Source organism: Hemitrygon akajei, chromosome 13 (assembly GCF_048418815.1).
Source record: "Hemitrygon akajei chromosome 13, sHemAka1.3, whole genome shotgun sequence".
NCBI lineage: Eukaryota > Metazoa > Chordata > Chondrichthyes > Myliobatiformes > Dasyatidae > Hemitrygon > Hemitrygon akajei.
The window spans coordinates 33,665,803-33,687,802 of NC_133136.1; the positions used below are offsets into that span (position 1 = coordinate 33,665,803).

Sequence of the window (22,000 nt, forward strand, 5' to 3'; positions counted from 1 at the left end):
GCTGGGGAATGTTCACAATTTACTTTATTTAGATACAGTCTTTCTATCATTTTGTTATTCATATTTCCCTGATTTTCATTTTTTATTTATTTTTGTAGCTAAATAGCAATATTTCTACACATCTGCTAAACAAATGTTTTTTATAAACATGAAAGGAAAATTATCAACCCATAACAATCCTTGGTGGATGACATCGGAAGAGGTGACTAAGTGAAGAGAGAGTTTTGATATGACCACCTGGTGATGAAAGCTCAGGATTAAGTCAAGCTCCTGAAAGATAATTTATAATCCAATACTTTGTATTGGGGAGACTACATTATTTCAGGGCACTGTTAGCTATTGACTAGCCAACAGGGGTCACCGATGTGACCTGAAGGCATATGCTAATACTTGAGATTCTTCCCTTTTGGCTCCAAATTTTGATTCTGACCAGTTCCAGACATGTGTCACTATTTTGCATGCTGTCTCTTCCAGTTTTTTTTACATTAATTAGAAATGGGAATGAATGGTGTGTGTTTGAAAACAAGTTGTTTTTGCCTTTACATCTAATTTCATAATGTTGATTCTTATCAAGGATAGAACTAACAAGCTGCCAGATTTTGAGGAGGGTTTGACACTGAAAATCAAAAACATAAAATTCAAGAAAATCTGAAAGTAACTGACATGTTTTATTGTGCCCTACATTTTCCCAATTGAGCTTATTGGTATTAAAGAATTCTTGTGAAACCATTAAGTACAATTCCATTCATTTTAACAATCTTCCTTCATTTTTGGCTCCTAGTTTGGGCTGTTGATTTTTCTTCGCATACACGTCAATGCGAAGTTTCTGAATATCCCAAAGGACAGTAAATAAGCAAACATTTTAGTGTTTCACTTGCTCACACGTACTGCTACACTGCAGTGTGGTCCTAGCTGACCAATAATAAGTGCTTACTTAGCAATAACTAGTTTGCTGATGTCCAGCTTGAGTTTTGGCTGAATGACTAACACCATATCTTCTAACAGCCTTGTCTCAATCATGGACTGAAAGAGATGCAATCTAGAGCTAAGATGAGAGTGGCCGTCCTAAGCATTAATAGGACCAATTGTGTCCTATTAAGACTGACTCACTTGATTAGTCAGACCTTGTACAAAGAAATAGCTAGATGTGCTTATTGGATGTCAGTTGCAGGACATGATTGCAGAATATCATAAGAAACCTGTACTTGGCCCAGTGATCTTCATCTCCTTCATCAATGACCTTTCCATGATAAGGTCTGTGTTCTGCATGATCAGCAAAAATGCTCCCTTCTACCATATGGGACATTGCATAAAGCAGTTGTTTGAATGCTGCGGTTTCTGAAATAATAAGAGTGAATAGTACACATTCATTCCTCCCTCAGGACCTCCTGATTGCATTGCTAAGTCAGACATGCACATCATGTACACTGATGATGTCATAGCATACATGAGGTGACATTCATGCTCAGGTGAACCACAACAGGGATGTGGTGTATTGGCTATGTGGGAGGGAAGGATTTTAGAGCTGGTTAAAAGGGCAGCACCATATTACGAGCTGTTCTCTGTTCAATCAATGCAACCCTGATCTATACCTCAGTGAGAGGCCTCTGTTGGTCAGGTTCAGTCATAGATGTTGCGGCAGTTTGAGATCAGAGTTTTCCTTCTCCTTGATGAGCTGCCAACTATAGCTGATAAGTCCCATCTGACCGAAGCAACTGGTGTTAAGATGCCAGTAACCCAACTTTGCCCCTTCTCCTGTCGGTAGAAACGGTTCTGCCAGGCTTAGTAGCCAAGCCTCATGCAAAGGCCAGGAGCTGGACTTTGTTGTCAGTGGCTATTTGAGATGCATGCCATTGGGAGCATTTAATAGGTAATAGAAGTCCATCCCCATTACCACCCCCAGCTGTAACAACCTTAGTGACCAATACCTCAGTGGAGCAACATCTCAATCACTTTGCACTTCAATGGACTTGTTTTTTCCTTTGTTCTAATTGTGTTCTTTCTCATAATTTGCATAAGTTACATTGTTCATTGATGTTTTTCTTGTGAATGCTGTGTATCTGATGCTGATGATGTGCTTATGATGCTGTTGGTAGTTTTTCATTGCCTCTATGCATATGACAAAAAAAAGATGATTTTGACTTTGGCTCACTCTATATAAAACAAAAGCAATTTTTTTTCTAATCCATTTTCTAGGCTTGTATTATATATCATGACTGTGGGCTCTTTAGCGGTGTTATATGCCTTGGCAAGCAAAAGAAGTGCAGCTACTTGAAACATGTCTTATTGAATTGAAGGTAGTCAACTTACAACAGAACAGTAGCTGGTACAACAAGGTATCAAAAATTCAAAGTATTTACATGGATTTAATTATGTTATTAGTTAATTCTTTACTGGAGTGAGTCACATCAATTGAGGGATTGTGGTTTTAAAAAGATCATAGCCTTGGGTAGAAAAGAGGTTCCCGAATTCTGGAATTCACTCAAAGTACCGGATGCACATATCCAAGCAGCTCATTTGTCAGATGGGCCTGGGAGGCTCCGGTTCTTTTTAAAAAGGTGAGAGACTGGGAGTACTTGATGTTCAAAGGGACCTTGATGTCCTTTTACTTACATCCCTCAAAGCTAACATGAAAGTGTAGCAGATAATCGGCAAGATAAATTGTACACTGGCTCTTCGTGCAAGAGGGCTTCAATACAATAGTGGGGAAAACTTTCTACTGTTGTATGAGACCCAGTGAGATCTCCTGCCAGGCTGCAATGATCTGCAATTGCTCCTCCCTCCTGTCATGTCCCATCTCTGGCTTGCAATGCCTCTTTCAGGAAGTCATGGACCTATCTCCCTTTCTCCTGCAGTCTCACTCTTTCCCAATTAAGTCATAATGAGTGTTGCTGTCTGTACGCCACGGCAAATACACCTTTAGGTGATTCATTTCTCGAATGGCTGCTTTGCAAAGTAGCTGCAGCTGTACTGAGATGAGTGTGACCTTATTTGGAAAGATATAGGCTGCACCTTAAAGATTCTCTCTGCCTAAAAACAGCCTAACACTATTTCAAATTGACTAATTTCATGTATTTTTAAGGAAGATCTGAATTGATCCTAGCACTGAAAACACATGTGAAGGTGGAATAAACTTGGGTTAACAGGAATGAGATCAGACCTGTTTGGTGTCACAGCAGTTCACACAAATGTGGCAGAATAAACGTTTTTCGAAAGAAAAACTCCTAAAGAATATGTCACATCTCTGCTTGTATTATATTCCCAGTAGCTTTGCTTTCAGCACTGTGTCTTTATTTAAATGTTATTATCTTGCTGTTAAATAATCTGCCTTTCACTATGAACATAGAATACAACACAGTACCAGCCCTTCAGCCAATGATGTTGTGCTGACCTTTTAATCTACTCTAAGATCAATCTAGCCCTTCCCTCCTTCATAACTCTCCATTTTATATCATCCATGTATCTATCTAAGAGTTTCTTAATTGCCCCTAATGTATCTGCCTCTAACACCACCCCAGCAGGGTATATTCCATGCACTTACCACTCTCTGTTAAAAAAACTAACCTCTGACATCCCCCCCCCCTCCGTATATTTCCTCCAATCACCTTAAAAGTATCTCCTCTTGTATTAGCCATTGACAGCTGGAGAAAAGGTGGTAGCTGGCCACCATATCTATGCCTCCTATCATCTTGTATACCTCTATCTCTATCAAATTGCCCATCATCCTCCTTCACTCTAAGAAGAAAAGCCCTAACTTGCTCAACCTTTTCTCAAAAAACATGTTCTCTAGCGCAGTCAGCATCCTGGTAAATCTCCTCTGCACCCTCTCCAAAGCTTCCACATCCTTCTTATGATGAAGGAACCAGAACTGAACACAATACTGCACATTCTAACTAGAATTTTATAGGGCTGCAACATTACCTCATAGCTCTTGAATTCAGTTCCCCGACTAATGAAGGCCAACACACTAAACAGATTCTTATTCTTAATGAATAATTTGCGTGGGAGGTTTGAGGGATCTATGGATGTGGACCCCAAGATCCCTTTGTTCATTCAGACTGCTAAGAATCCTGCATTAACCTTGTACTCTGGGTTCAAGTTCGACCTTCCAAGGTGTCTCACTTCACACTTCTCTGGATTGAACTCTATCTATCACTTCTCTGTCAGCTCTACATCCTATCACTGTCCCGCTGTAACCTATGACAACCTTCTACACCATCCACAACACTAGCAACCTTCATGTCCTTTGCAAACTCACTAACCTACCCTTCCACTTCCTCTTCCAAGTCATTTAGAAAAATCACTAAAATGGGGGTCCCAGAACAGATCACTGTCCTCCAGTCAGAACGTGCTCCATCTACTACCATCCTTGGCCTTCTGTGGGCAAACCAATTTCAAATCAACACAGCCATGACTTTCAGAATGAGGCTACCATGGTGAACCCTGTTGAACCAAATCAACCACTCTACTTTCATCAATTTGTTTTGTCACTTCCTCAAAAATGTCAGTCAGGCTCGTGAGGTCCAATTTAACCCTTACAATGTGATGCTGAATATCTCTAATCAGGCCATGCATCTCCAAATGCTCAAAAACTTCAATGCAATGTGCTTGAATGTAATGTGCAACTCCTACATGTGTTTTTAATTGGTGAAAATATGGGAAAATTGTTTGAGTTATTCTTGGGAATAAATTCCCAAGATAACATATTCTTGAGGAATAGAAAATAATATTCTTCGGGAAAAATACCAAGTTAAATCTGCATTCTTCTATTTATTTTCTAAAACAACAGCAACACACTAGGAGTGGTTGATTGCCAGAACAGCATAGAATATTGTAAGATTTGGGTGGACTAACAAACTAGCAGGAGTAGGCCATTCAACCCCTTGCTGCCAAGTACTAAGATAATGGTTGATCTGTTTGCAACCTCAGCTTTGCATTTCTGTCTGCCTGTGGTAACCCTTCAACCTCTTGCTTTGTAAATGCCACTGCTCCATTAATAGCCTTGCAGAAAACTAAGCCTGCCATCAACCTCCCAATGAGTCCCACAAAATTACAGGAAGTGCACCATTAGAATTAATCAAATTATTCACAGAATGTTTGTACTGGCATTTAGCAGCATAAAAACTACTTTTTAGAACATAATTTATGATCCTGCAATGACATTCAACCTTGGAGGTCCAGAAATGAAACAAGTGTAGCTGGAGTCTCATTCCTTCAGTCTGTAAATTGTTCTTAAAGGTCTCTACATGACTTTTCCTTTATATTTGTTCTCTCTCATTATCCAATCCCATTTTCCTTCTCCTTTCAATTTTAATATTCCTCTATTGTTATGATTGGTGGGTTATAAACTGAGAAAAAAAATGGCTGGAGCCACTTAGCACTATTAGCTGAGGTGCGTCAAAAATCAAAACTTACAAAATTCAGTGAAAATAGCAAAAAAAACTGACAATATTTACAGAAAGTTATCTACCAGAAAACACAATAAATGTCTCCATACTACTTTTGTCCAGTGTGAACACCTGGCTGATCGATCTCTCTCCCTCTCTCTCCTACCGAGAGGGAACTGTCCTGTTTTTTTAGGGGACTAGGACATACCATCTTTAATTACCCAAAAAAATTAACTTAAGGCTACACATGAATTAGAATATGATGCACCCCACAATGTGGTTACAATCATATTACAAAATAAACAGTAGTATCTACCTTAAATACAGTATATAACAAACAATATTTACACATTTACACATCCCAGTTGCTAAAGAAATTGAAAGTTGTACTGTGCATGGTGGGAGGGCACCATAAATTGAACTCGTTATAAGAATATGCTGGGGGAGACATTGAGGTTTGCACACTCAGTGCACCCACAGCGGTGGGGGGGGGGGGGGGGGGTGTGCATTTACCGAGCGCTCTCCATCAAATCTATTTTACCCAATTTCCGTCTCCACTATTCCTTTTCCTCCTGTTATTAAATATTATCGGTAAAGGAGATGAGCAGTTGGTTCTGTTGTTTGCCATCACCCCAGATGCTCTATTGACCTGCACTTCCAGCAGCTTGGTTTGCAAAAATGTTTCCAGATGATGGGCGAGGAAAAATTCTGATTCACAGGGCATGTCGTGAAATGTCCATTTCTGTAAATTTAAGACTATTACTTGACTTGTTTTACTTAATTAGAAACTGAAATTCTTACAATCTTGTTGTAGCAAATTTTTAAATCTATTTCTAGAGAAAATCATATTTTAATGCTTTTAATACATGGAGCATGATCAGAACATTTAGGTTCAGATACAGAATATTCAGACACTATCACGTACATTAATAACTTATAATGATTTTATTATTAGCTAAGCTGGAAACTGCTGCCATTCCTATATTGCAAGACCAGGCACATAAAGTAATTATGTGCCTCAAATACTTGTACCAGGGAACCAACAGGGCACGATCCTGTAACTATTTGAAGCTGTTATAAAATTAACTGTTACAACAGCCCTGGTTCAGTGGAATTCCTGATTTCTTCCAGAACTAATTTATTGAGACATCTTGGAGGACCCTGAAGAGTCAGTCACACTGATGGGAATTCAACATTACATCTAAAAACTGAGAAGACATTGCAGTCAATAGACACACTGGGAAGAAATCTGTTCAAGAGGGAGCTGCGCTACATGAGCGACCTCCTCTACATCTCAGGGAACAAGCGACAGCTGCAAAAAAACCCAACCACTAACCACGGCTACCACTTGTTCTTGCTCACACTGTAGCAGAATCCCAGATCAGCCTCTACAGACACCTGAGGACGCACCAAAAGACAACCCCCTAGGAGAAGATCGCACTCGGCTCGAGTGATTGGACCCCATGGAATTTTACAACAACCCAACAATTTCACAGTTACCATGACTAATAATAAACTTTGTTCTAGGTTTACTTAATCGCATTTTAATTCCCAGGTGCTTTTTTGCGATCTGAGCTCATGTCTCCAGATCATTAATCCAGATCTATGAGGTGGTTCTAAGAACTGGGGGACTTAAAATCACCCAGAAATGTTCATGCTAATACTAAATTAGAAAGGTGGACATGGAAAGAAGAATTACAGAATGTGTTTGCTTAAATAGTCATTTATAGACAAAGCTGATTATTATTGTCATTGAGAAGATGAGCATCAATCATCTTCTTGAACTGCTACAGCCCTTCTGAAGTTGTTCAGACAATGTTGTTGGAATTGAATTGAATTGACTTTATTATTTACCTCCTTCATATACATGAGGAGTAAAAATCTTTATATTGTCTCTGTCTAAATGTGCAATTTATAGTAATTTATAATGAATAGTATGTACAACAGGATAGTCAATATATCATAGAAATACAGTTGTGTCATGAGTTCATCAGTCTGATGGCCTGGTGGAAGAAGCTGTCTCTAAGCCTGTTGGACCTGGCTGTAATGCTACGGTACCATTTCCCAGATGGTAGCAGCTGGAACAGTTTGTGGTTGGGGTGACTTGGGTCCTCAATGATCCTTCAGGCCCTTTTTACACACCTGTCTTTGTAAATGTCCTGAATAGTAGGAAGTTCACATCTACAGATGCGCTGGGCTGTCTGCACCACTCTCTGCAGAGTTCTGCAATTGAGGGAAGTACAGGATTGAGATTCAGGAGTTGCCAGATTTAGAATTATACTATGATAGATCCTATTTAGTCATGTGCTTGATAAGAAAGCAACGTACATATACATTTATTATTACATTATTAAATTCATTTACTCATATCAGTAGTAAACAATGATTTAAACAGGTTGGGCCAAAATGAGTTGTTCACATGTAATTTAATGAGCATGTCGATTTGAATTCTTATTATTAATCAGGCATATAGTGACCTTCAGTGGTGGAGTTAAGAACTGCAGAGTAGGCAATACAAAAAATATAAATTGAAGAACAAAGACAAAATTATTGGTTCACCAGAAATTATAATTTGAAATATTAACATTTTGGGGATGCGAATTCTTAACTGCCCTTCAACAGAAGAGGCTGCTAAGACTGAACCAAATGAGGGGGCTATGGCCAAGGGTCATATATCGGCTATTATTGACAAGAGATTCTGCAGATGCTGGAAATCCAGAGCAACGCACACAAAATACTGGAAGAACTCAGCAGGTCAGGCAGCATCTATAGGAATTAATCAACAGTCACCGTTTCAGGCTGAGACCTGTTTATTCAGTTTCATGGATGCTGCTAGGCCATTATTGAAGTACATTAGTGAAGCAGTCCTGAACGACTACCGTCCAGTACCACTTACATGAAGTGCTCTGAGAGACTGGTCATGAAGCATGTCAACTCCTGCTTCAGATGTGACTTGGATCCACTCCAGTTTGTCTCTTGACACAGCAAAAGGTCAACAGCAGATGCCATTCCATTTGCTCTTTCCTCAACTCTAGAACAATGAAAAAATGGAGGGCTATGCAGTAGGGAAATTCTAGGCAGTTTCTAGAGTAACAGTTTTGGGCCTGTCATGTGCTGTAGATTCCTATGTATACTTCAGTGTGCTTTTTATTGACTATAGACCAGCATTCAACACTGTCATCCCTTCGAAACTAATCTCTCTGCTTCACAATCACCATCAGCACAAATACACCACAGGGCTGTGTGCTTAGCCCCTTGCTCTACTCACTTCATACCTATGCTTGTGTGGCTAAGTGAACTCCAATACCATATTTACACTTGCTGATGAAACCACTGTAGTTGGCCGAATCAAAGGTGGTGACCCATCAGCCTATAGGAGTGAGATTGAACATCTGGTTCAATGGCACAACCTCTCACTCATTGTCAGTAAACCCAAAGAGCTGATTATTGACTCCAGAAGAAATAAACCAGAGGCCCATGGACCAGTCTTCATTAGGGGATCGGAGGTGGAGAGGGTCAGTGGCTTTAAATTCCTTGCTGTTAGCACATCAATGGATCTGTCCTGGGACCAGTGAAGTGCCATTACAAAGAAGGCATGGTTGCCCCTCTGTTTCTTTAGCAGGCTATGCAGATCTGGCATATTTTTCGGAAATTTTGACAGATTTCCGTAGATGCACAGTGGAGAGTATCTTGACTGGTTTAATCACGGCCTGGTATGGAAACACCAATCATTAGGAGTGGAAAAAGCTACAGAAAGTGATGGGTACACCCTGGTCCACCACACATCAAGCCCTCCCCACCATTGAATATATTTACAGGGAGCACTGGCACAAGAAAGAAGTGGTTGTTAACAAAGATCCCCACATTCCAAGTGATGCCCTCTTCTTTCTATCATTGAATTGGACCCACTAAAAACTTAGGCCTGCACCACTAGGTTCAGGACAGTTATTACCCTACAACCATTGAGTTCCATTAACTTCACTTCAAACTCAGCCAATAGATGACTGTGACTTAGGAAATGAAACCAGTAAGCAAGCAAGGCTTTTACACAAATTATTAACACTGAAGTGTTGCTGGTTTCTTTGTTTGTGCACCTTGCTCTAATCTAAAGTTGGAATTTTTTCGATGATCACTACTCCGAAGAAACCTAATGTTCATGCAAATCACTATTAAAATTTTACGACTGAAAATTATAAACCGGTATTGGTTAATAGTGCTCACAGTAAAAGTTGTGGCATTGAGTAGAATTGCCAACATATCTGTGATAGCGATGGCTGCCCTCTGGGGTTCAGCAGGTTCCAACCTGGTACATCGGACAGCCCCTAAGTAGGGGACAGACCCGGGTGCTCCCGCGGGCAGAACCTCACAGGCCACTCGCCCACAGCAGGGAAGCCCTGCCCCTCACAATACCCGCTCCAGGTAAACTGCCGTCTACTCAGCGACAAATGGGTCCAGGGAATTACCTTCTGGTCAGACCCCACTTAGAGTACGGTGCTCAGTTCTGGTCGCCTTACTACAGGAAGGATGTGGAAGCCATAGAAAGGGTGCAGAGGAGATTTACAAGGATGTTGCCTGGATTGGGGAGCATGCCTTATGAGAATAGGTTAAGTGAACTCCGCCTGTTCTCCTTGGAGAGGAGGACGAGAGGTGACCTGATAGAGCTGTATAAAATGATGAGCGGCATTGATCGTGTGGATAATCAGAGGCTTTTTCCCAGGGCTGAAATGGTTGCCACAAGAGGACACAGGTTTAAGGTGCTGGGGAGTAGGTACAGAGGAGATGTCAGGGGTAAGTTTTTTTTACTCAGAGAGTGGTGAGTACGTGGAATGGGCTGCCGGTGATGGAGGAGGATACGATAGGGTCTTTTAAGAGACTTTTGGATAGGTCCTTGGAGCTCAGGTAAAGGGCTATGGATAACCCTAGTAATTCCTAAGGTAAGGACATGTTCGGCACAACTTTGTGGGCCGAAAGGCCTGTATTATGCTGTAGGTTTTCTGTGTTTCTATGAAATTATTTCCTGTCTGGTTTTCAGCCTGATACAGTTATCACTTCACCGGAGGGAAACAACTTCCTTCATCGTAGATGTTTGCGATTCTGCGGCGCAAGACTGCGGCATTTTACCCTCGCATCTCACGTTACCGAGCTCCTGATACTCTGCAGATGATAGGTCATCTTGCAAGAGTGAGTGACTGGCCATTGGTCAGATTTGTTCCACGACTGACGTTTCCGGCGTCTTGATACTCTGCAGATGATTGGTCACCTTGCAAGAGAGGTGTAGTGGCTATTGGTCGGATTTGTTCGAGTCTGGATGACGTCGGCGGGACCGGACCGAAGATGGCGGCGCCCGGCAGGTTGCCGCGGTTGTTGGCGGCGTGGGGCGGGGGTCGGGCTGCGTTCAGCTCGGTGGCAACGGCGGCGGAGGGAGGGTCCGTCACCGCCCGCTACCCGCCGCTGCTGCCATCCCTGACCGCCAAGAGCAAGGCGGCTAAGCGGCGGCGGTTGGAGGAGTTCCACCAGCGGGTGCACGCTTGCCAGTCGCACGCCGATAAGATCCGGCTGCTGACCAAGTTGCAGCGGCCTAAGTACGTGATCCTCCCGCAGACGCTTGGTTTGGATGCGGACCGCTGGTTCCAACACTTCACCAAGACCGCCTTCGTGCAGGGGCTGCCCGCCGGTTTACCGCCTGGCCCCGACCCCGGCCTGGCCGAGGTGAAGTCGCTGGTGTGCGAGGTACTGCTGCAGGAGAACTTCTACCTGAAAAGGCGGCGCCCCGCTCTGTACCGCGAACGGGAGCAGACTGTGCTGCCTCTCATCGGCAACCTGGTGCCGCAGCTCGTCAGCTCCCTGGCCGGCCGCAACCCACTACTCGAACGCTCCACCCTGGGTAAGGACGCGGCGTTTAATCCCCGCCCGGGTAACATTTAGGTTCAGAAGCAACAGTCCTGTCACTTACACACTCAGTACAGGCCCGGCCGGGCCATCAAACTCAGTCTCTGGAGACGCATGTTCATTTTTGACAACAATGTCGCAGTCACGAACCTTCTACCTAGATGGATCATTGAAGCAGTGCCAGTTCTTTTATTTTAAATCCAAATTATCTAGTTTTAGACTAACCGTTTTTGTGTTGATCTTCCTTATCTACACTTCTCATGATTTTATAAATCTCTATACAATCTCTCAGCCACCTACATCTCAAGGGGGAAAAGTCCCAACTTTTTTTAAACACTGCAGTGGCTGAGGGAACAGTCAACAAGTAAGGCACCAACTGGGTTGAGGGTAAAGCATCACTTTCAGATTTGGTGAAGGAAGCCTTTTATGCTGGGTGTGGGGAGTTAGGAATCAACAAGAAAACAAACACAGAGCGGATGCTGGAGTCTGGAACAAAGCACAAACTGCTGGAGCAACTTGGGTTAAGCAGCATCAGAGGAGACAGATGGTTGATGCAGTTCTCCATCCAAAATGGGAAAACCCTATTGAAAAGTGATCAATAGTGATTATTTAAAGTTGCGTAATAGCTCTTTGATAATAATGATTATGTGAACTGTTTTCAAACCGTTGTCTTATATGTTTACAATACTGTGCTAAAATCTTAGGCACATAAAAAAATCAGTTAAGTGATGCTTTCAAAAGTAATGAAAAATTTCTAAATATCAAAAAATATTATAAAGAGCAGTAAACAGTAAAAATCAATATTTGGTGTGACCACCGTTTGCCTTTAAAACTGCATCAATTCTCTTATGTACACTGTTGTGCAGTGTTATAAGAAAATTAGTTGTTCCAAACATCTTGGAGAACTTGTCACAGTTCTGGAGATTTTGTCTATCTTGCTTACTTCTGGCTCTCCAAGTAATCTGAGATGGCCTTCATGATGTTGAGACCTGGGCTCTGTGGAGGCCATACCATCTGTTGCAGAACTCCTGTTCTGCTTTTCGCTGAAGATAGTTCTTTATGACCTTGACCGTGTGTTTCAGGTCATTGTCCTGCTGCGGAATGAAGTTTGGACTGATCAGATGCCTCCCTGATATTGCATGATGGATGTGAATTTGTGTGTACTTCTGAGCATTGAGAATTCCATTAATTCTGACCAGACCACCAACTCCATTTACAGAAATGCAGCCCCAAACCTGCAGGGAACAGCTACTGTGCTTCACTGTTGGCTGCGGACACTGGTCCATGTAGTGCTCGCCAGCTCTTCTGGAGACTAACTGCCTCCTGTTTGAGCAAAATATTTCTGATTTTGACTCGTCAGTCCAGAGCACTTACTGCCATTGTTTAGCACCACAACCCTTGTGTTTTTGTGTATAGGTGAATCTCTCAGCTTTATTGCTTTTTTTCCATTTCAGAGGAATGACTTTTTGGCAGCAACTCTTCCATGAAGACCACTTCTGACAAGAGTTCACTGGGCTGTAGAGGGGTGTACTTGGTTTCTGTGGGTTCAGAGAAGATAGCAGTGCTGGATTTAGAAACATAGAAAACCTACAGCACGATACAGGCCCTTCGGCCCACAAAGTTGTGCTGAACATGTCCCTACCTTAGAAATTACTAGGCTTGCCTATAGCCCTCTATTTTACTAACTCCATGTACCTATCTAAAAGCCACTTAAAAGACCCTATCGTATCCACCTCCACCACTGCTGCCGGCAGCCCATTCCACATACTCACCATACAATCATTGCCTCTCATCATCTTGTACACTTTCTCCTGATTTAAATGGGATGTCAATCCCTAGTCTGCTGCACTTAGTTTCCGTGGCCAACCACTGCATTTCTGATCATCTACCTTGCCTGTTTCTTTGTGCTTCTTAAGAAAGGCTTGTACAGTACCTCTTGAAACTCCAGTCTGCTGCATAATTTCTGCTTGGGAGAGACCTTGCTGATGCATGTAGACTTCCTTCTGTTTTGTTGTTGTGCTCACTCTTGCCAAGGTATAAGAATTGATGATTTGAACGTTAAACTGTCACATCTCCCATACTTTAAATTTTTTTTGTTTCTGTTTATCAGATTAGTTCATTCAACTCATGTCATTGATCATTAGCATCCTGTTTGTTGTCTTTGTTTAATCGTGAATCAGGCTTTCTACCTAGAAAGTAATCGTTTTTATTTGAAAAATGGTCAATTATTTAATGTTATTTTCTTTACCAAAATACAAAAAAAAACTAGTGTTTTTTTGGAAAATGCTTGGAAATCTAAAAGTTGTATTTTTTTACTGACACTAATGCAAAAAACAAAAAAAAACATCTGGAACAAAATTTATATAGAAATTTAGGATGCCTAAGACTTTTGCACAATACTGTAATTACCATCCAGAACTCTCAATTCTTCATAACCTTTCACATTCTTGATTCTTTAACTGCCTTTTTTCCTTAGAAAACCTTTATGCTTTCTTAGATGGAAGGTCAGTCTGAGACACTTTAAACATTTTGCTGATTTTGACTTTGTTACATTTGGTTTACATATTTTACAAGTCTGATAGTGTTCTGAATCTTTTAGTAACTTTCATTGTAGGAATGGTCAAAGGAAAACATTAGGTAGTTTAAAACTGCACAAGATTTTCCACATGAATAGAATTTCAAGCTAGAATTGAAAGATTTTACTGTGTCAGGATTCTGCTCTCCACATTGAAAGATGTCAGAGCAGTGTCAGAACCATAAGGCATTGGAAATAGGCCTTTTGACCAACTTCCCATGTCAACACTGTTGCCTATCCATGTGATGGCTTTTAAAAGTTGCTAACATGCCTGTCTCAACCATTATTTCTGGCAGGTCATTCTACATTGACACCCCCTTTGCATGAAGAAACTGCCTCTGATTTCCTTTTTTTTAAATCCCTCAACTCTGAACTTAAACCTGTGTCCTCTTGTTTTTAAGCACCTGCTTAAAAATTTTTTGGAACACAATAAACATTATTGCACTTGTGTGTTGGCATAGCTAAATAATCTTTATTCTTACAGATCATGAACCACAAGTTAGTTTTTATTGGTTTCGTGGTGAGCGAACAGTTCCCCGAGGACACCGGAAAAGGCAGGTTGACCCTATTCGTTTCCAGATTGAAGACAAGCCTTACTGCCAAGTTCGGGTTCATCAACAGCTCCCTGAGGTAATAGAATTAGGATTCATACACATCTGTTTTTATCTGCAAATTTTCTTGTAGTTTGGTGGCAACTATTACCTTGTAGTACAGAAAAGCCAAATGATATAGGAATTGTACATGGTTCTGACTCTCAAGCACAGGATAGCACTTCTGTTTAAAGATGGTGCTACTGAAGACGTGGCAGTTCACTGGTAGTTTGAAAGCAAAGGAATTTGATTAAAACCATTTTTTTAAAAGTAAATTGAGGTAAACTATCATCCCATTCTATGAAGAAGTGAGTGAAGGCAAAATGAATTCACAGGGCGTGTTCTGTTGGTGCACTGCAAAATGGATGCACTTGTAGTTGGAGTCATGCTGGTTGGCGCGGATGCTTTGGAGGGAAAGGGACAGGAGAGAAGAATTCTGAAATCCATCCAACTAACCCAGGTCCGAGGGAGGGTTGTTCTAAATGCCAAGCCAAATTGGAGAGGTCAAGATCAGCTTCTTTAGTAGTGGAATCCGGGTCTGAAGCAAATCGATGGGAGGCATGTTCAAGGCCCGGAGCAATCTGCCGTGGTGAGGTCCAGGTCGTAATGCAAAGTACAATCCACTATTCGGACAATCCAAATGCCACCCATTTAGACTGGAAAGGCAGGGTGTCGGGAGTCAGCCGAGGTTGGAGAGGTTGAGAACAGCTCCTTTGGCAGTGAAATCTAGGCCCAGAGCGATTTGCCAGTGGTGGGGCACAGGTCCCAGTGCAAGGTTCGGATAATTTAAATGCCGGCCCAGAAAGACTGGTGTTCAGTCTCTGCAATGCTACGGCTGTGAGACTGCCCCGGCTGCTGTGCTTCATTCGTAGAAACGTTATGGTGAGTTGCTGTTCTAATATGATGAACTAGATAGTGAGGCTTTGGACCTACTCTGGGCTGCTCCAGGGATTTGGATCTAAGGGCTAAATTTAATAGATATGGTGAATGTCTGCTATTTGATTGCACGGCTGCCTGCCTGGACTCCAGTTCCCTCACTCACTTGAAACTTCACTGGTTCATTGGAAATATTATTAATGCTGCTGAGCATCATTAAAAAAAATGGAATTAAGAGTTGTACTCCGATAAATATACAGAACATGCAGAAAAATTCCTCTCCAGAACATCATGCTCTATTATTAAGAGTTTGGCAGTATTCAGTCCTGTGTTAATCATTTTTAGTTGATTGCTCCAGAAATTGAGTACGCTCTTCTGATTAATAATATTTAATTAAATCTTTGTACATAAACTAATGCTTTAGCAATCAATACAAATTAGAATGGATGTTTTCTACTTTAATCTCTGGATTGACATATTAGTTTTCTAGATCTATGCTATGGTTAATAAATGCTTGATAGTGAATTGTAAATAATCCTTAAAAGTAGAATGCAATTTGAAGAATGCTTTATAAATTTGTTTTATTTTCCTTCCTAGTTTGTGCCGCTAGAAAATCAAATCACTGAAGAGGTTCCTGTTATTCATTTGGAACCAAGCCGATTTCCTTTATTTCAGAGGCAGTATGACAACAATATTTTCACAGGTAGGGATAAAATTAATTTGCAGTTTAGTTGCATGCATTTTACTTATTTCCATGTTTTGTTTTACAAAGTTGAATATTTTATACATTTTACTATGCTTTATTATAGATTGGTAGTATTCCCGTGTATGATTTGAGAAGGATTTACAGTAAATTACTGTATTACAATCTTACCTTGAGCTAATGCAAGACTTGTTTGTTTTGTCTTCTACTTGTAGGTTCAAAGATGGATGATCCTGCCTGTTATGGGCATACCCAGTTTCACTTTGCTTCTGAAAAGTTGAGACGAGAAAAACTTCTAAGGGACAACTTAGCTGATCAAATTGAAGTGCGTTTGCGAGCCAATGGCATTGCAAGTCTGTTTGCTTGGACTGCAGCTCAGGCAGCCTATCAAGGTTAGATGATGCTAATTCATCAAAGATTCTCATTATTCATCCTCTAACTATCTTTATTTTACAAATTCATAGAATCCAAAGGGAAAATCATTTTTATAAAGATAAATACAGTACATATTTAACGTACTAAGCTTCAACTGGAATCTGCTTCACTTATTTTGTTTTGATTCTGGTTACAAATTGCGCTTTTTTACTGTGCTGAGTGAAATTAAAATTGTTTTAGACTTGTGTTTTTGAAGATTAGGAAAATGTGCAGAAGATTGGTGTCTAATAGCAAGTTTGATTGCAGCTTGTGGAATATGATTTCTGGAAGTTGTTGGAAAGTTTGGGCCTGATGACTTATTACTAAATGGAAATATTAACCATCTAAATTTAAATATTCAGTAATGTTGGGGGAAAAAATACATTTTTTGAATTTTTAAAAGTGGATGTTTTCTGCCACATTACTTTTCAGATAATTCTTTTGTATAGCCAGACATTTATTATATGCATTAAATGATGCTATAAACAGCATTTTATAGATCTAAGAGTACTCCTTTTTTGGTTTGACATAAGTAATTATAGAACAACTCTACAAATCTCGGGTGAGACCGCTCTTAGAGTATTGTGTTCAATTCTGGTCACCTCATTATAGGAAGGATGTGGAAGCTATGGAGAGGGTGCAGAGGAGATTTACCAGGATGTTGCCTGGTTTGGAGAATAAGTCATATGAAGCAACGTTAGCAGAGCTGGGACTTTTCTCTTTGGAGTGTAGAAGAATGAGAGGGGATTTGATAGAGGTCTACAATATTATGAGAGGCATAGATAGGGTGGATAGTCAGTACCTGTTTCCCAGGGCACCAATAGCAAACACCAGAGGGCATAAGTACAAAATTAAGGGAGGGAAGTTTAAGGGCGACATCAGGGGTAAGTTTTTTACACAGAGGGTTTAGATTGCCTGGAATGACTTGCCAGGGATGGTGGTGGAGGCTAAAACATTAGGGGTATTTAAGAGCCTCTTGGACGGGCACATGGATGAAAGAAAAATGGAGGGTTATGGGGTAGTGTGGGTTTAGTACTTTTTTTAAAGGATTATATGGGTTGGCACAACATGGAGGGCCGAAGGGCCTGTACTGTGCTGTAGTGTTCTATGGTTCTAACAAGTAACTGTTGTTCCTTTGGAAGGATGCAGAGCTCAATATTTCATAATTTAAGATGTATGCTTTTTCATTGCAATATTAACTCATATAATTTCCTTCTGAGTATTTAAGCCCGTCTTACCATTATGATCATGGCTCATCAATGCTGGCCTCAACCCCTTTCCTGTGACACTTGTACATGATGCTAACTTCAGTCTTTCAAATATTTATCTCTGCTTTAAATAGAACTAATGATCTCACCTCCACCAACCTTGGGAGATGACAATTCGAGTCATTATATTTTGAAGAAAGATACAGAATTCCATTTCCTTGTAGATTAGCAAAGCTTGACTAATTTGTACTCTGGGGAGGTGGAGTGGGATTACTGTTCTCATTTCTATTTACAATTTAAGGGGCAATGCGGGGCAAAAAAATGTTCCGTGGGGGAGAAGCACCAAATTGTCCTTGGAAGGTGAAGGAATTCCTATGAATTTTACAATCTCAGTATGTTCCAATCCCAGTGAGGTCACTTTTCAAATGTATTAATTTTTATGCAGTGCTGCCAACTGATAAGGTATTACAGATCACTATTAACAGCAAAGCAATTAAATCAAATTTTGTGATTTTTGATTTGGGTTTAAATATTTATGGAAATACTTCCTCATAGTCTTGGCAATTGTGTTGTAGAACCTTTTGCATTCCCTTAAGTTGTCAGATAAGTACCTTTTAAAAGTAGAGTGTAAAATATGGCACCCACCTTCAGCTAGCATATTGTTAGTCCAGAATACAGCAGCTCTAACCTGCATGTTAATATAGCTCTGGAATGTCATGGTTCATTTTTTTTTTGACTCTGGCTAGGTACTGAACCTACAACTTTTTGAATTAGAAGAAAAAAATATTTTTAACTGATGTCACTTGATCTTTATCTTATTGGTTGGAACTTGAGAAATTTTATGTATGCACAACTTCTAGTTTCAACCAAGGTTAAGTAATTGTTTTTCAAAATTTTAAATACAGATTATTTTTGCAGTGCTTATTGGCTAGTATATTTCACGAATGGAATGATTACTTGATATTTGAATATGATGTATGATATTTGGACTGATGACAAAATAATGAAACACCTGTGCCACAATTCAGCAATAAATTGAATTCTATTTTGTTTTCTGTGTTGTCTTTATTTTAATTACCTTTGTTACCTGAAACTTAGAATCTCTAAGGGTGTTTGGGAATGATGTTTTAATTGGTCAGAATTGATCTATTTTAATTATTTGAGTTTATTTTATTTATTTATTGAGATGCAGCATGGAATAGGACCTTCCGGCCCTTTGAACAAGCCGCCCAGTAATCCCCCGATTTAATCTGAGCATAATTTACAATAACCAGTTAACCTACCAACTGGTACGACTTTGGACTGTGGGAGGAAACCGGAGCACCCGCTGGAAACCCATGCGGTCACAGGGAGAACATAAAAGCTCCTTACAGGCAGCAGTGGGAATTGTACCCGCGTTTCCTGTACTGTAAAGTATGGGCTAACCATTACGTTATCCTCACTAGTCCAAAGTATGTTTTGGGTGTGACTAAACACAATGTCTAATTTTTCTTGACTGATTTTATAAAAAATTGTAGGCAAACAGCAAAAGCTTGGCAACCACTTAATCTGTTTTTGTTTTTATTTCAGGATTCTGGAGTGAGGCAGATGTGACCAGACCATTTGTCTCTCAAGCTGTAATTACAGATGGAGTTTATTTCTCCTTCTTTTGCTATCAGTTGAACACTTTAGCTCTGACTGTTCAAGCAGATCAGCACAATCTCCGAAAGAACATTTGCTGGGGGACGGAGAGTATGCGTCTATATGAGACTATTGAGGGAGATGATGTGAAAGGGTTGAATAATGAGGTTCTGGATCTGCTTGTTCGGTTTTTGCTTAATAGGTCTGAATCAGTTGTAACTGAAAAGATGAATGTAAAACCTCAGACTTTGAAATTAATTTAAAATGTACATTATAAGCTTGAAGGAACAGCACACAATCATAATTTCAAAAACTACTTGTGTTAAACTATCTAAAATAAATGTTTCGAAACAATTCCAGCATAAGGCAGATTGTTTTATTATTTTGTACTTAAGAAAATTAGTAGTTGTGAAGAATATATTTCTGGTTACTAAACTGTTTCTAGTGTTTATATCAAAAATATTACAAATATAATTTGCTTATGTATTTCAAAATGTAGTGTGGAGTGGAGACAGAGCAGCAAAATTAGGCCACTCGACCCATCAATTCTGCTGTGCCATTCTATCATAACTGATTTATTATCCCTCTCAACCCCATTCTACTGCCTTCTCCCAGTAACCTTTGATGCCCTGACTAACCAAGAACCTCTAAACCTCCGCTTTAAATATACTCCATGAGTTCGCTTCACAGCCATCTGTTGCAATGAACTCCTCTGATTCACGACTTTGGCTTCAGAAATTCCTTCCCATCTCGGTTCTAAGTGGATGCCCCTTTATTCTGATGTTGTCCCTCTGGTTCTCGTCCACTATAGGGAACATCCTCTCTGCATCCACTCCATCTAAGCCTTTCAATAATAGATAGGTTTCAATGAAATTTCCCCCCCCCACCCCCAATTCTCCCAAAACTCCAGAAAATGCAGGCCCAGAGCCATCAAAAGCTCCACATATGTTAACCCTTTCATTCCTACAATCATTCTCTTGAACCTGCCCTGGATATTCTCCAGTGCCAGCACATCCCTTCTTAGATAAGAGCCCCAAAACAGCTCAGTGTTCCAAGTGAGGTCTGACCAATGCCTTGTAGACCCTCAGTATTATATCCTTGTTCTTGTATTCTAGTCCCCTCAAAATGAATGCTAACAGTACATTTGCCTTCTTTACCACCTGTCGGACTGCAAGTTGACCTTTAGGCAATCCTGCACATGGACTCCCAAGTCCCTTTGCACCTCAGATTTTTTAATTTTTTCCTGGTTTAGAAGATAGTCTACAACTTCTACCAAACTGCATGATCCTCCCCCATGTTGTTCCATCTGCCATTTTGCCCATTTTCCAGACTCCCTGCTTCCTCAATATTGTTCCTTTACCTATCTTAGTATTCTCTGCAAACTTGGCCACAAAACCAGCATTTCTGTTATCCAAATCATTAATACATAAGGTGAAAAGTGGTCCCAACACTGACCCCTGCGGAACACCACTTGTCACCGGCAGCCAAGCAGAAAAGACCCCCTTTATTCCCACTCTTTGCTTCCTGCCAGTCAGCCAATCTTCTATCCATGCTAGCATCTCTCCTGTAATACCATGGGCTCTTGTTAAGCATCCTCATGTATTGCAGTTTGTCAAAAACCTGAAAATCCATGAAAACAATATCCACTGACTCCTTTGTCTGTTTTGCCTGTTATTTCATAAAATAATTCCAGCATATTGTCAGGCATGATTTCCTTTTTATTATCATATCCTCTAAGAACCCTGAAACCCCATCCTAAATAATGGACTCCAACATTTCACCAACTACTGAAGTCGGGCTAACTGCCCTATAATTTCCTTTTTTCTGCTTTTCTCCCTTTTCAGAGTGGAGGGATTTGCAATTTTCCGGTCCTCTAGAAAAGAAAGATCATTACTAATGTCTCTACAATCTCTTCAGCTACCTCTTTCAGAATCCTGGGGTGTAGTCCATCTGCTCCAGGTGAATTATCTACATAAGGACATACCAGATTTCCAAGCACCCTTCAGCATGTCTTCCTCCAGCATTTCTGGCATTATGCTAGTGTCTTCCACAGTGAATACTGATGCAAAATACTTAGTAAATTTGTCTGCCATTTCTTTGTTCGCCCATGACTACCTCTTCAGCATCATTTTCCAGCAGTCTGATATCTCTTCTACTCTTTATATATCTGATGAAAATTTTTAATGTTCTCTTTTATATTATTGGTTAACGCCTTCAGATTTCATGTTTTCTCTGCTGGCTTTTTTAGTTGCTTTCAGTTAGTCTTTAAAAACTACCCAATCCTCTGACTTCCCACTATTTTTTGCCACATTATATGCTGTCTTTCTCTCCCTTAGGAATAGTTCATCTTTGGGATATATTTAACTTGAATCTTCCGAGTTGCTCCCAGAAATTCCAGCCATTTCTGTTCGACTGTCATCCCTAGTAGTTTCCCCTTCCATTCAACTTTGTCCAGCTCCTCATGTTTCTGTAATTCCCTTTACTCCACTGCAATACTGATATATCTGACTTTATCTTCTTTCTCAAAATGAAGAGTGAATTCTATCATATACTTGATCACTGTCTCCTAAAGTTTCCTTTACCTTAAAATCCCTAATGAAGTTTGGTTCACTATACAAACTTAAATACAGAATTGCCTTCCTCTGCCATTTCTGCACTGCAGTCGGATAAATCTCCTGGACCTGATGGGTTTTCTGCAGAATTTTATAAATCATTTTCCTCACTGCTTTCGTCTCAAT

At 40.4% G+C, this 22,000-nt stretch overlaps 1 protein-coding gene across 1 annotated transcript; it reads left to right on the top strand.

Moving 5' to 3' along the window:
* Positions 1 to 10,686: 10,686 nt before the first annotated feature.
* Positions 10,687 to 19,616, top strand: mrps30 (mitochondrial ribosomal protein S30). Its single transcript, XM_073064377.1, has 5 exons — positions 10,687 to 11,271; positions 14,336 to 14,481; positions 15,915 to 16,020; positions 16,236 to 16,412; positions 19,212 to 19,616. Exons 1-5 carry the CDS (start codon positions 10,722 to 10,724, stop codon positions 19,523 to 19,525), a joined length of 1,293 nt encoding a protein of 430 aa, XP_072920478.1. The 5' UTR covers positions 10,687 to 10,721; the 3' UTR covers positions 19,526 to 19,616.
* Positions 19,617 to 22,000: the final 2,384 nt, after the last annotated feature.

What these genes read in the sequence shown, in the direction of transcription:
- mrps30 (XM_073064377.1), top strand. Translation starts at nt 10,722, where the DNA reads ATGGCGGCGCCCGGCAGGTTGCCGCGGTTGTTGGCGGCGTGGGGCGGG. An exon ending in TTCATCAACAGCTCCCTGAG is followed by an intron (nt 14,482 to 15,914) that starts GTAATAGAATTA and finishes TTTCCTTCCTAG; the next exon opens with TTTGTGCCGCTAGAAAATCA. An exon ending in AGCTCAGGCAGCCTATCAAG is followed by an intron (nt 16,413 to 19,211) that starts GTTAGATGATGC and finishes TTTTTATTTCAG; the next exon opens with GATTCTGGAGTGAGGCAGAT.